Source organism: Ovis canadensis, chromosome 17 (assembly GCF_042477335.2).
Source record: "Ovis canadensis isolate MfBH-ARS-UI-01 breed Bighorn chromosome 17, ARS-UI_OviCan_v2, whole genome shotgun sequence".
In the NCBI taxonomy this organism is placed as follows: domain Eukaryota; kingdom Metazoa; phylum Chordata; class Mammalia; order Artiodactyla; family Bovidae; genus Ovis; species Ovis canadensis.
Window position 1 is genome coordinate 66,225,559 of NC_091261.1, and position 14,819 is coordinate 66,240,377.

The 14,819-nt window shown below is 46.1% G+C and overlaps 1 protein-coding gene across 6 annotated transcripts in view; it reads right to left on the reverse strand.

The window, feature by feature from the left end:
• CCDC60 (coiled-coil domain containing 60) overlaps window positions 1–14,819 on the reverse strand; it is a 163,782-nt gene that overhangs the window by 9,043 nt on the left and 139,920 nt on the right. For all 6 annotated transcript variants that reach the window (XM_069557939.1, XM_069557938.1, XM_069557937.1 and 3 more), the window contains 4 exons: window positions 14,630–14,720; window positions 8,309–8,543; window positions 3,739–3,823; window positions 557–628 (listed from right to left, as the gene is read on the reverse strand). In XM_069557939.1, coding sequence (XP_069414040.1) covers window positions 557–628; window positions 3,739–3,823; window positions 8,309–8,543; window positions 14,630–14,720 — 483 coding nt within the window. The remainder of the gene's footprint in view (window positions 1–556; window positions 629–3,738; window positions 3,824–8,308; window positions 8,544–14,629; window positions 14,721–14,819) is intronic.

Genomic DNA, 14,819 nt, shown 5'->3' on the forward strand with positions numbered 1-14,819 from the left:
TTCTTTGTAAACTTCTGTAGTTTATAGTCTGCATTTGGAAGCATTTTGCTGAAAGGCATCCATAAGCTTTCTTGGATGGCCAAAGAGTCTATGACACAGGAGTTATGATGCCAGACCAGACAGTGGGCTCTACCCACAGGGCAGACTGCATCGGTCTTGTTTGCTGCTGAATCTCAAAAGAGCCGGGCACAGCTCCTGGGACATAGTGGGGCCTGAGAAGTATTCTCTAGATGAACAAATAAACTGGGGGCAGACCTGCCCCTGCCCCATTACGTCACCTGAGTAAAGGGGGAAGGGGTAGTTCCAAAACACACCCTCCCCCCTTCATCTCTCCACTACCAGAGAAGACTAACTTTATGGCTCACGATCGTTGCGAAGTAACAGCTAAATACGCACCACCAAGCCCTGGGAGTCAGGTAACTTATTTCCAGTGAAGAAGGAAGAAGATCCCCCTCCTTGCCCCCCTTCCCACAGTCTGGTGAGGGTGTCTCTGCAATGCCCCCTGTAACCGTGTGTTGCCTCCTGACTTACCTGCTAGGGCCCCGGGCCTTCCTACCTTGATTTGCGGGTGGTCTGCATGTCCTTATAGGCAGAATCGCTCTTGTTTTGTCTGAGCACTGACAAGATGCTGCAAAGCAAGATGAGTCACTTAATAAGGCTCTGAACGTATGATGCTCTGAGGCAGTAAACATCCATGGGAGAAGGAACGGAGGGTGCTCATCTACAGCGGGGATCCTAGGTTCTATACGAGGGCACATGAGTCACCTGGAGGAACCACCCAGAATGCACGTGTAGACTCCTGAGCCACATTCCTAGAGATCTAGAAACATCAGGCCTGGAGTGGGACCCCAAAGCTGCATTTAAAACCACACACACACACGCACGCACGCACAGTCTTCTGACTCGGGTTCGCAGAGAACATACTTTGAAAACCTTAGAATTTCCTGACACACCACGAAACAATGCCTGCTCAAAGTGCTTGTTAAAAAATATGGTTTCCTCTAGGGATTTTGGTTCAGTGCATCTGGGATGAAGACCATAGATCTGTAGTTTTCACAAGTGCCCCAGCTGATTCTGATCTTCAGGGATGTTTGGGAAAGACTGTTAGAGGATTTTAAGAAAAGGTCATCTTCCTAGACAATGTTATGATCTGAATGTTTATGGTCTACTACTACTGCCCCCCACCCGCCCGCCAAATTCATATGTTGAATCCTAACCTTTTAGAGGATGCTGTTAGGAGGTGGTGGCCTTTGGGAGCTGATTAGATCATGATGGGGATCTAATGATTGAAACTGATGCTCTTGTAAAAGAGACCCTGGAGAACTAGCTTGTTCTTTCTACCACGTGAGGATGCAGAAAGGAGGGCAGCTGTCTATGAAGAAGAGCATCCCTGCTGGACACTGAATCTGCTGGCATCTGGATCCGGGACTTCGCAGCCTCCAGAACTGTGCAAAATAAATGCTGTTCACAAGCCACTCCGTTTATGGTATTTTTTGTTATATCAGCCTGAACACACGAAGACATGGGACCAGAGGGCAGTCTGGCCCTTGAGGCTAGGGGCTGGAAAGGCAGGCTTTCAGGGGTTTCTAAACAGCCCAGAATTCTATGTCTGTCTTGATGGGAGCGGATTTGGTATCTAAAGTGAAATAGGAATCTACATTTTTAAAGTGAGGCAGGCAAAAGAAAACCTGCAGCTTTCCCTAACTGTCTCTGTGAAGCTCTGCAGAGAAGCCTCCAATATTTGCTGTCTTTGTGAGAGATTAGGGAAATTTTCTCCTAGAGGAATGGAAGCAGATAGGAAATTTCAACAGGCTCTTGCACTGAAACCATGGTTATCTTATCATTAAAGTGAATGCAGGGGCCAGGTGAAGAGTTTTGTGAGAACCAGGTTCTCATGTGGCTTAGTCTTTGAGTGCCTGAAGCGAGTCATCCTTCTCCATCTATGAGATGGGACAAAGGAATTGGGTACTGGTTAATCAATCTGTCTCAGCAAAGTGCTGCAAAGGTTCCACAGGACACTGCACATGAAATAAAAGTAACCACCGCCTCCACTGTCACCAATTTTTACATGCTTACAATATGCCAGGCACAGGCTAATATGTTAAATGCATCATCTCACTAAATGCTTAATGTGACTTGGTGACGTAGACATTATTTCTGTAATAATGAAAACACTTTACCAGGAAATTATCATTTAATTCTCATTCAGCCCTTTGGGATAGGTTATTAATGAGCCACATTTAACAGAATTGGAATCAGGCTCAGAGAGGTGAAGCAACTTGCTCAGCAGCACACAGCCATTAACTCACGGAAATGGAGCTCAACCCTCCTCTGCTTGGTACCACTGCCAATGCCTGGATGATACACAATCTCATTCTACAGATGAGAAAACTAAGGTTTAGAGAAAGGCTAAGGGACTTGTTCAAAGGCACTAGGTCTTGAACCCACGTCAGTCTGATTCCAAAGCCAGTGTTCATGATGTGAATGCTCACACAGGAAAGGAGCTTCTTGGAGCTGATGCTTCATTACTGTCATCTGTCTTTAATGCTGATAAGCCAGGCAAAGAGGCTGGGGCCGTGAGGGCCAACACTGTCGCCGCATGCCTCAGAGCCGCCCTTCAGGGTCTCGAAGCAAGTTGAAGCAGCAGCAGCTGCCAACTCATCATGAACAAGCAGAGGCGGGTGTGATGCATGTGAGCGTGCCTGGTGAACTGTAATTATGGTAATAACAATAACCAATAAGTCATAGCCAGCATCCTAGTAGGCTGAAGGCGATGATGAACCTCTCTCGTGCCTCATTCATTCTCGGGAAGTAATTTGCTTACTTAGAGGGATCCACGCTTGGGAAGGGAGCTTCAGCTCTAGCCTGCATGGTCTCTGAGGCTTTTAGAGGGTCAGACGTCCAGTGCCTGGGGCTTTCCGCCGGAAGGAGGACAGCTTGGGTTCAAGTTCTAACTCTCTGAGCCAATTACATTGGTTGCCTGTCAGCTCGAAACTGCAGAGGGATTCTTTTTGCTCCATGGATAGAAATCAGAATCCCAGAGGTGGCTTCCAAGGTCCCAGAAAACTTATACCTCTCCCCATCCCATTCTGGCAGCATTCTGGTCTGTTCTGAGCATGTTTGCACATGCATGCCTGTAATGTTCACTCCCCTTGCCTGCTCTCCCTGCTTCTCCCGTAACTTTGGTTAGCTAGCTCTTCTTCATGCTTCATCCAAAATCTCAGCTTGAAGTTTCCTACTTGGACAGAGCTTCTCTGATCCCCATCCCAGACGAGATCAGATGCTCCTATTACTTCCTCTTACAGGTCTGAGATTTCTTTCATAACACTTCCTGCAATAATGAGTACATTTGGTCCATCCATATTCATAAATACTCACTAAAAGAATGAATGAATAACCTTTGGGTTCCTGGGAAGAAGGGCAGCGGAGTAGTTAAAGGAATAGTTTTTGGAATAAGAAAGTTGCAGATTTGAGTTGTCACCTTACCATTCGTTAGCTGGGTGACCTGAAACAAGTTCCTTACCCTCTCTGAACCTCATTTCCTTATTTGTAAAATATAGACAACAGTACCTACCTTGTGGGGTTGTTGGAAGGGCTCAGGGAGGTGATATATGTGAACAAAATACGCGGTTCAGCATTTGTCACAGAGAAAATGCTCAACCATGGGGCACTGCTGGCCTGAACGATATCACTCTGATGCTGACATCCTTTATTTGACCAGGTATCGAGAGAATATACCTGGGTGCCTGTCTTTGCATCTCGTTTTCCAGGGTGATTGTTCTCCGAGCATCTTCCCGAACCATCTCTAGGAGCTTCTGCAGACCTGATGGAAACACAAGAAGTCACTGCCTGCAGGGTGCCTGTGAGACAGGACTGCGCAGGTCAGGGCCCAGCCCCCAGCCTGATATCATCTTTGCTTTGGAGCACTGTCACCTGGTAGCTCAGTTGGTAAAGAATCCACCTGCAAAACGTGTCTGACTCGTTGCAACCCCATGGGCTATAGCTAGCCAGGTTCCTGTGTCCATGGGACTCTTCAGGTAAGAATACTGGAGTGGGTTGCCATGCTCTCCTCCAGGGGATCTTCCTGACCCAGAGATCAAACCCGTGTCTCTTACATCTCCTGCAGGGGCAGGTGGGTTTGTCACCACTAGAACCACCTGGGAAGCTCCACATTGGGGTAGAGTGGGCCCTTAATCCAGTATGACTGGTGTCTTTGTAATAAGCGAAGAAGATGGCCACGTGAGGACAGAGACAGACTGGACTGTTGCTGCTTCTACAAGCCAAACTGTCAAGGTTGCCAACAACTGCGGAAAGCTAAAAAAGGCAGGGGAGGGTTCTTCCCCACAGATTTCAGAAGAAACAAAGCCCTGCCGACACCTTGGCGCCTAGCCTCCAGAACTGTGAAACAATGAATTAATGCTGTTTTCACCCAGGACATGGTGTTTTGTTAAGGCAGCTCCAGGAATCTAGTACATGGACACTCTTAAAAGCTGGAAAATAACATATATCTGGAGTAAGCTACATGCTTCAGGGTGAGTAGGAGAGTAGAAGCTCTAAGTGCTTTATGTGGATACAGATGGGTAAGGTAAGTAGCTGGCACTGTGCTTGTCATCCAGGCACTGTCAATATTTGCAGAATAAATAAGTAAATGACTAAGGAGAAAAAAAACAGGAAGGGTTTGGAAAGCTCTGAGCTAGATTTGGAATATTAATGAAGGAACACAATGCCAGTGTAGACACTTTCCTTCAGTAGGTGTCTGTAGTCGCCTCAGGGTTAAGTCTCAAAAGCCATACCTGGACGTGTGAAGCCAGTGCTACCCACGTCTGTTCATGTCCAGCCTGGTTTGTGAACGCAGTCACTGGTTGCTGGGAAGAGGGTGTTCCCCTCAGCGACCTCCCCTCGGCCATCCAGGCTGTGATAATCATCAATGTTTAGCCATTTTCTACCCCACCTTCCTCATTCTCAAGCAGTTCACCTTCCTAGTAACCTGTGGGCAGGGTTCCATTTGACCTGACTCTGACCTTCATTTTTGTTTTATCATGCCCACCTCCCCTCCTGCTATGCATCCCAGCATCTTTGTGGTGTGCCCAGAAGCCTGTTTGTGAGGGAGCTCTGGCTTTCTCCCCTTCTCTGCTCCCCCATTTCTGCCCCTACTTGTAAGCAAATCAGCCTAGTGGGTGGATTCCTGAGAATGCCCAAAGCGACCTGGCGCACTGGGCAGCTCTCCCAGAGAATCCCCTCTACGGCTCCATATGCCACTTAAGGCACTGAAGTCTGTTTGTTTGTTTTTTCCTGCTAGCCAGTAATGCCTCTGGGCAGGAATGGTGCCTGCCAACACTGAGGTCCATCCATCCCATAGCTGAGGCTGGATGTGTACGAACTGGCACAAAGCCTTGGGCTGTGAGGCCCGCATTTACCCACAGAGGCTAACTGAAAGGAGAGACTTTTTTGCAAAAGGTACAGATGCCACGAGATAGAGTTTCCCTGAGGAAGACAGCCCTGTGATGGATGCCCACACTTGGAGGAACCTGCCTAGTTCTTAGTCCCCAGGGCTATGGACATGCCATTACCCAATGCTCAGAGACAATAGCATCCTCTGGTTCTGGATGACAAGCCACACCCCTAAAGAAAAAATTCTAGTTCCCTCCTCCATCGCCCATCCCCAGCCAGTCTAAGAACCTTACTTGAGAGCAACTATACCCTCTCTTTGGAGGAAAAGAGAGGGAGTCCTTTTGTTGTATGCGGTTGGTTCAAGGGGTTGGGGGGACAGTAGAAGCCACAGGACTCTTCTTTTTGAGTTACTACTTAAGTGAGTTTTTCCTCTAACAGTTCCAACACCAGCAGCTTTAAGACTGGCAAGAGAAACGGCACGGGCTTTAGTTTCTCTGGAATCCCCTGATCACTGACTTGGGAGGAGACAAGTCCACACAGAGGCCACGGCCCGCTGTCCCCAGTGATTTGTGTCTACAAAGACTTCATTATGCAGCCAGCCCTGGAAATTAAACCTTGGTCAGATGGTGTATCTCTCAGAATAGGATTCATGAATTCAGAATCAATTTGAGGAGGTTTTAGAAGGCAATGAAAGTCTGGGAAATTAATCTACTTTTGTGAAGGCTCTGACAAACGCAGTAGAGGTTAAGGGATGAATAGAGGAGAAGGGTGAGGAGCTGGAGGGAGAAGAACGAACTCTCTGGATGTCGGTCTCTGGCGGGAATGCATCTCCCAGCCATTGCTGTGCACCTGCCGTGTGCCAGGCTGAAGCTAAGACATTGTTCCACGCCTGAAGGGAGCTCACACTCCTTTCCCCTTTCTTCCTTAGTAACAGAAATATATATATATATATGCATATGTACTCTGTGTGTGTGTGGGGGGGGAAGGGGGTGGGCATGGGAGGAAGCATTTATTACCCCAATTTGCCAACATCCTTTGCAGCTAAAGGACTAAATGCTATGACTAAGTCCTGTGGCTAGATTCTGGGCCATGAGATTTTAGGAGAGATGTTGTATGAAGCTTCTGAGAAGACTGCTTAAACTCGGCTGGAAGTGAGCACTTTTCTGCTTCACCTACTTCCTTCTGCTTCCGTCCAAGGATGTGACTCTGATGACTGGCATTCCAGCAGCCATTTTGGACCATGAAGCGATCCACGGTGAAGAAGAAAGACAGAAGGAAGTAGGATCCCTGATGATATTTTGGAGCCACTCTATCTCTAATCTGGGCTTCCCTGGTGGCTCAGCTAGTAAAGAATCTGCCTGCAGTACAGGAGACCTGGGTTCAATCCCTGGGCTGAGAAGATACCCTGGAGAGGGAATGGCTCAGTATTCTGGCCTGGAGAATTCCAGGGACTGTGTAGTCCATGGGTTGCAGAGAGTCGCACACAACTGAGCAACTTTCACTATCTCTAACCTCCAAAAAAAAAAAAGTTAATAAATTTTTATCTTTTTTAAACTAGTATTTTTCAGGTCTCCACACCTAGCCAAAAGAAGTTCCTACCTGAAACAAGGAGACATCATTGTATTAAGTGAAAAGTAAGTACCCAATGGGACTTCCCAGGTGGCTCAGTGGTAAAGAATCCACCTGCCAATGTAGAAGACACAGGAGTTGGGGGTTCAATCCCCAGGTTGGGAAGATGCCTTGAAGAAGAGAATGGCTACCCACTCCAGTATTCTTGCCTAGAGAGTCCCGTGGACAGAGGAGCCTGGTGGGCTACAGTACATGGGGTTGTATAGAGTCAGACACCACTGAGCATGCATGCACTTAACGACTTTATACAAGCAAGTAAAAATACGAAGAACTGAGAGGAAAGCAGGGAAAACTTTGCAGTGAAGAGCCTACGTCTCACTTAAGAAGGGCGGCTCCAGTTGAATATTTTCATACAGCTTGCTGGCCAACTGTTGCCACAAACAGTAACGTTTTTTAAAGCCAGGATTTCGATGTCCAAACTCTCAAGCTTAAAAAGTCACTCCTACTTAAAAAAATAATAATAATAACTTCTGTGCTAAATAACCCATGGATGGCAGGAAATAGCCTATGTGCCCTACCTTTCTATCTCTAAACTAAGACAAAAGATAGGGGTAAAGAGGGCAGGGTCCAAAAGAGTTTGGGGAGGTGCCACTGGCTGCGGTTTGACTCAGAGGAGGGAAGCCACTGGGAAAGGGTCAGAGGTGTCTTAGAAAGGGGGTCACAGTGCGACACAACTTCCTATATCAATTTTCCAGAAAAGGCACATTTCCAGAGACAGGAATTAAGTTTGTGGTGGGAAAGGAGAAAGGCTGTCAATGGACATGAGCTTTCCTTTGGGGTTGATTGACATGTTCTATAATTAGATGGTGGCAATGGTTACACAACTCTATAAATTTACAAAGAATCATTGAATTGTACACTTAAAACAAGTGAATTTTATGGTATGCAAGTTATATCTCATTAAAGTTTAAAAAAGCAGGTACCGAATTTCAAAAAATATAGTATGAAAACATAAAATAACTTATCAATATTTTTTTATGATTATATGTTAAAATGACAATATTTTAGAAATTGGGCTAAGTAAAATACAGTATTAAAATTTTTTAAAAGAGCAACTGCTGACCATGGGCTGTTTCCCAAGTGGAAATGGTCCAGAGTAACCCAGATTAGAGTTTATTTCTGATTTCCACTGGGGGAAAGCAAAGGGGTCCTTGGAAATTGACCAGGGCTAGAGGACCTGTGTGTCTTCTTTAACTGAGTGGGGGTAAAGGTGAAGCATGAGGGGCTCTTGATGCCTGGCTTCAAGGCAGAGTCAGCACAGACTGGTCAGATCTAAGGCAGGACTTACTGATATGGAGAGGCTCTTCTTCAGGCTTGGTTGAAGACGATTCATTGTCCTCGATGTCCTTGCTGCCTGTCGCCTGGATGATCACGCTTGGAGGTTCATCCGAGCCCGGGATCACGGAGATCATGCTGCTCTGGGGGGATGACCCTCCACTCGTCCGAGACAGACTGAGGGTGGAGCCTCGCCGGCTTGGTTTGCGGGTGGTGGGGCGTGCTACAGGGATTTTGAATTTCTTGGTCTGAAGAAAATAAATAAGAAACAGAAATTTTAGAAAGAATGAAGGAAGGAGGGGAGCGCGGAGGGAAGGAAGAAAAAAAGCAAAACCCTGGCTCTGAATGTAAATTCTTTTTGACTCTTTCCAAACACCATGAGATATATTTTGGGTGTGGGGAAACCTGCCACACAGTGACGTCATTTACATGTGTGTATTACCACAGGCAAGTTTGATGGGACTTACTCTATTCAGTGAGTGCCATGATTGCCCAGTAGTCACCACAGGAAGCTGAACATGTAATCCAATGACGCTGCCATGAACCAGAACACATTTTGACTTTCCTTTTGTAACAACCATCAGAGTTGATTTTTAAACTAGGGGAGGATGGGTCTAATTTCTTTTAGCTGCATCTTGGTTTTCCTCCCCCAATTCTAGGAATCAACTTTGTGTTCACCAGATGACACCTGGGCCTCAAAGAATAAAGATTTATATTCGCTGGGGTTTTCTGAAGAATACGAAATGGAGAAAGCTCTAGCCTTTACATTCAGGAGGTGGAGTTGGGGAGGCAGAGTTGACTGAGGAGGAGAAGGGGAGGCGCCATGATGGAGGTGGGCAGGAAGACCGAGATGACAAGTCTTAGGAGGCAACAGGCGGAAGGTAGGGAAAGTCCTGTGAGAGGAATGTGAATTTTTGAAAGGAGTCAGAGTGGGCAGGTTACAGGTATGTGTGTGTGTGCATGTGTGTGCGCGCGCACACTCTCTTGTATGACTGGCTGTCACTTTAGAATGTACTTTGTGTGGTTATGTCCTCATTTAATTCATGATTAATTAATTGGGCTAAGTAAAATACAGTATTAAAATCCTGGTCTTAGGTTTCCTAACCTGTCCCAATTTACTCAGCTACTCCGGGTAAGAGCTCAATGCAGGTCTGGGCTACAGTTTACACTCCGTTAAAATAGAAACAATTTCATTTGAGAACATTTGAAATGAAGGCTCTTGGAGGGCAGTCTGAGGTCTTCTTTGGCTGACACTCATAGCTTGAGATGCCCTAGGGAAGAAGATAAGGAGAGGCGCACCTGAAGACACACAATGTCTGATCAGCGTCTAACAGGGAGGCTGCGGCTGCTGCTGCTAAGCTGCTTCAGTCCTGTCTGACTCTGTGCGACCCCACAGACAGCAGCCCATCAGGCTCCCCGTCCCTGGGATTCTCCAGGCCAAGAATACTGGAGTGGGTTGCCATTTCCTTCTCCAATGTATGAAAATGAAAAGTGAAAGTGAAGTCACTCAGTCGTACCGACTCTTAGCGATCCCATGGACTGTAGCCCACCAGGCTCCTCCATCTATGGGATTTTCCAGGCAAAAGTACTAGAGTGGGGTGCCATTGCCTTCTCCCTAACAGGGTGGAGAGGGTGGCTTTCAGCAGGCCTCATCTCAGGGAGTCCACAGTGTGTAATCAGAAGTTTTTTTTTGACTGGCTACTAAGAGAGTCAAGTTGGCTTAAAGCTCAACATTCAGAAAACGAAGATCATGGCATCTGGTCCCATCATTTCATGGGAAATAGATGGGGGAAGAGTGGAAACAGTGTCGGACTTATTTTTTTGGGCTCCAAAATCACTGCAGATGGTGAGTGCAGCCATGAAATTAAAATATGCTTACTCCTTGGAAGGAAAGTTATGACCAACCTAGATAGCATATTCAAAAGCAGAGACATTACTTTGCCAACAAAGGTCCGTCTAGTCAAGGCTATGGTTTTTCCAGTGGTCATGTATGGATGTGAGAGTTGGACTATGAAGAAAGCTGAGCACCGAAGAATTGATGCTTTTGAACTGTGGTGTTGGAGAAGACTCTTGAGAGTCCCTTGGACTGCAAGGAGATCCAACCAGTCCATTCTGAAGGAGATCAACCCTGGGATTTCTTTGGAACGAATGATGCTAAAGCTGAAACTCCAGTACTTTAGCCACCTCATGCGAAGAGTTGACTCACTGGAAAAGACTCTGATGGTGGGAGGGATTGGGGGCAGGAGGAGAAGGGGACGACCGAGGAAGAGATGGCTGGATGGCATCACCAACTAGATGGACGTGAGTTTGAGTGAACTCCGGGAGTTGGTGATGGACAGGGAGGCCTGGCGCGCTGCAATTCATGGGGTCGCAAAGAGTCGGACACGACTGAGCAACTGAACTGAACTGAAATGGAGTCAATTTCTAGGGAGGTTGATAAGAAGTCTGGGGTCCCCGAGGAGGAGAATGGGGTCTGGGACTCTCAAAGCAGAGATAGGGGTCTGGAATTCTCAAGGAGGAGGAAAGGACAAACATCTTTTTTTTTTTTTTCCCCTCTATATTCCCTTAGTCTGTCACATAAAATGTTTTTTTCTTTAAGCCCAGAACTGATGATTACATAACAAACAACTCAGTTTAAACTCTGTACTAAGGATTATATAACAATGTATCCTGCTTAAGGACAGTTTCTCTTTCCTGAAAACCTTCTGGCTAATCCTGTTATCTTAAAATGTAAATTATGGGAGTGGGTCTAGTAAGATCTTTACAACCTTGAGACATTCTTTTGATTTATTGTAATAACTAATTTAAAAAGTATATAACTTCTTTGCTTAGATTAGCAAGGGGGGCACTCTCTGTTCCCCTTCTGATGTCTATATCAGAAGCTTTCTCTGTTCCTTTTTATACTTTAATAAAACTCCGCTATACGAGATCTCTTGAGTGATCAATCCTGGTCCCCAGTCCCGAAGCTAGATCTTCTTCTTCACTGTTCACAGTAAGCTATCACTACTTCAGGGGCCCTGAGTGTAGGTGGAACTGTTAGGGGAAGCACACTGATTGAAAACGCCCACCCTGGCCAGGCACCATAGTAACCATTTGCATGAGTTGTTTTATGACAGGAGATCCTGATAAGGAATATGGAACTAATAAGCCACTACCAACTGGAAGAGTTCAGGAAAGGTTGAAAGGAGACACTGCGTATCCGTCCACTTCCCAGGATCCCTCTCGCTAGCATCCATCTTGGCTGAGCGATGTGTGCGCCACCAGGAAAGACTCTGAATTAGAATGATTGGCCAAAGACCACCCGGAAACTAATCCCATCACCATAAAACCTGAGACTGCGAGCCATGCAGCAGAGCAGTTCTCCTGGGTTCCCTTACCCTACTGCTCTCCACCTGGGTGCCCTTTCCCAATAAAATCTCTTGCTTTGTCAGCACATGTGTCTCCTCGGACAATTCATTTCTGAATGTTAGACAAGAGCCCAGTTTCTGGCCCTGGAAGGGGTCCCCCCTTCCTGCAATAGAACCTCCCTGCTCCGGAAGAGGGAAGGGATTTCTCCATTGCACAAGGCAAGGAGAAGGTCGGGGAAGAGAGACAGGAGAAGGCTGTGGGTCTTAAGATGTGATGTCTCCCTGTGAACACCGCCTCCCCCAACAAATCTTCAGGGAAAAGCCACACAAGTGATGGAATGTTTCAGAAAGTGATAGCCTGGGGACCTAGAGTTCGAACTGGGTTTAACTAGATCTCCAAGGGAGTAGATGAAGCTACAAAATGACTGAGATAAAGAAAAAGCAAATGCCCAAAGCTGACATGCTCTCGCCTTTGATAAATTAGCAGCCTGGTGCGGCGTCCCCTTTGTCGTGGCACTGCAACTGGACAAGAGCTTGCCAGATCGTCAGGGGGCTCCTTTGCCCCCTGCCCCAGCTAGGGAGAGAGACTATCAGAGCTCTGTGATAATACCTGTAGAAGTCAGCTCTTCCTGACTCACCTGGCACAACATGAATTCTTGATTCTGGAAACCAGACTCTTTTACATCCAATGTCATTTTCGACGTCTGGACAGATTGTGTCACCAGGACAGCCTGGAGTCTTGCAATGAGCATTGGACCCAGAGCTCGGGGACTTGCCTGGAGCAGGTCACTCCCCTACCTCCTCTCCCTCATCTGTACAACAGAGAGGATGGGCTGGGATGATCACAGAAGAGAGTTCTGTGCACATCTTCCTTGCATTAGGATTTCATTCTGTGCTCCTAAAGTTGCCATTAATTAAAATTCAATTAACAGTCACAGCCAGGAAATCCAAAGTGAAGGGCTGACACTTCTGATTAATTGAGAGTGGCAGAAGAATAAAATGTGTGTGGGGGGAGGTGTGATAGGCAGATTCGGCATCCTGCTTGCCCTTTATTGAACTGACTCTTCCTGAATTGACTTAAATCCCCAAATGCTTCTTCTCTGTGTCTGGTATTTCACTCAAGGAGTGGTGTTAATTGGCTGCTGTGCTTCCAACCAGGAAGGACTGCTTTTTTGCAAAACAAGGAAAAGGTTTCCTTATACTTTCTTAGAAGCAGGGGTTTCAAACTGGTGGCCCATGGGGAGACATGTTTAACTGCTCAGAATTCTACAAACTGGGCATATGTTCATATGAAGTACTGAGGTTACTGTTCTCTCTTGAAAATGATAAGTTCTGGATCCCATTTTCACATGGTGAAATGAGTAGAGCTAGGCAGAGGTTGTTTCCTTTAGCTGTGCAGGAGAATTCTTGCTTGCCATAGACCTCCCCACTCCCTACTATATTACCCAGCCTAATCTTTTCATTTATGCAATTTCCCCAGCTTTTGAGGATCACTGCCCTGGCACTGATGATCTCTACACATAAAGAAGAATATTGATTGCTGTGGAAGTTGACTGGAGCCTCTCTTTCAAAGTCCTTATTCTGTAGGTAGAGAAACTGAGGTCAATAGAGAGGAAAGGACTTCTTCAACGCCATGCAGGGAACTGGGTCACAGTGGCTAAACTAGGTCTCCTGACTCCTGATTCAGTGCTTCCCCAGCCTCAGGACAGACCACACTGCAGCCTAGAGTGTGACCCACAAACTTGCCCAGGAGGGATTTCAACTCGGAGTTCAAGGGCAAGTGATTCACTCACCCCTCCAACTATAGTTGTCAATAGTCCTGAAGGACATTTTTTTTTTTTTAAAGGTTCGTGGCTTCTGCCGCTTTTTTCTGTGCATCTCTGGAGACAGATGCACATGGTATCTCCATAGCAACTTTCAGTGATAAAAACAAAGGCTCTACTTCTCAGATGTAGAGTGCTCTGATGAAAAAGCAAGAAAACGGTGAAACTTCCTGAGGGGCGATGATAATCACGATGCCAGAGAAAACATGCTTTTGAAGAGCCTGGTGTTTAATAAACAGGGTTTAATAAATAGACCCAGGATTAGTTAACTCTTGGCTCTGCATGGCTTCATGCAAATTGCTTAACCTCTCTGAGCCCCAACTTTATGATCTGCTACCTGGAAATGAGTATAGTGTTTATGGAGTAATCAGGAGGACAGGACTGGTTAATATACCTAAAGAGCTTCTTTAGCACAGAACCTGGCCCATTGTAATTCCGTTTACAGAGTGGCTTCTAAAAACTATATAACCACAATAATGCACAGCATTTTAACATTTTCAAAATGAGACTGTGTATTGTTTCCTGGGGTTCTTAGCTAAGGTTGAGAAATGGGCAGAAACCAACATTATTTCCATTCTGTGGGCGGGGGCATGGGTTCAACAAAAATCTCATTGTGTGTTCTCTCAACAGCCTTAAGCGCTCCACTCCTGCCATTATTATTATTATGGGGCTTGTTTGCTAAGTGGATGTGTTTGGGAGTTAGGAATACTCTTGAGTGAAAAGAACAGCACTCTGGATTTTCTCTTAATAATAGACCCAAGTTCTAGTTTGTAGAAAGCCCTGTCTGTTCAATCACTCATTTCTTGTTTTCTGAGTTAAAAGAGAGAGAGAAAGACAAATGACTGTTATTGATTAAAAATATAGAGCTAAAGAGCGAGGTGAATCCATTTCCTCCCGGTGACATCTTATTAGGCAGCTCCTCCGCTACTCCTCCCCTCCTCTATGAAGTGGTATCTAGCCAAATGGCATTTCTTCTACAATCCCCAGATAACCATTTTAATTAAATTCACAAAAGCCATCCAACAGCATGAGGTTCTGATTTCCCTTCACTCAGAGCACCAACTAGAAAAAAAAAATCCCATCAGAGAAAAGACTGGCAAAAAATGCCTCCCCCTCCAAGTTGGGGTTGGTAACCCGACGAGAAAGTGGTGAGCAAACGGTTACCTTCGGTGCTGTGACGAAGTGCTCCCATCTCTGTCCCATGGACTTGTCCTTATTGATTTTTTTTATTGTGCTCTTGCTTCCACCTGGGTCCCTGAGTGAGAAAACAACTTAATGAGTTTTCCGTTTCTAGAGCCTCAGTTTATTACAAGTACTTTTAAGAAAAGCAATAAATCGGTGATGGATGGTGGCA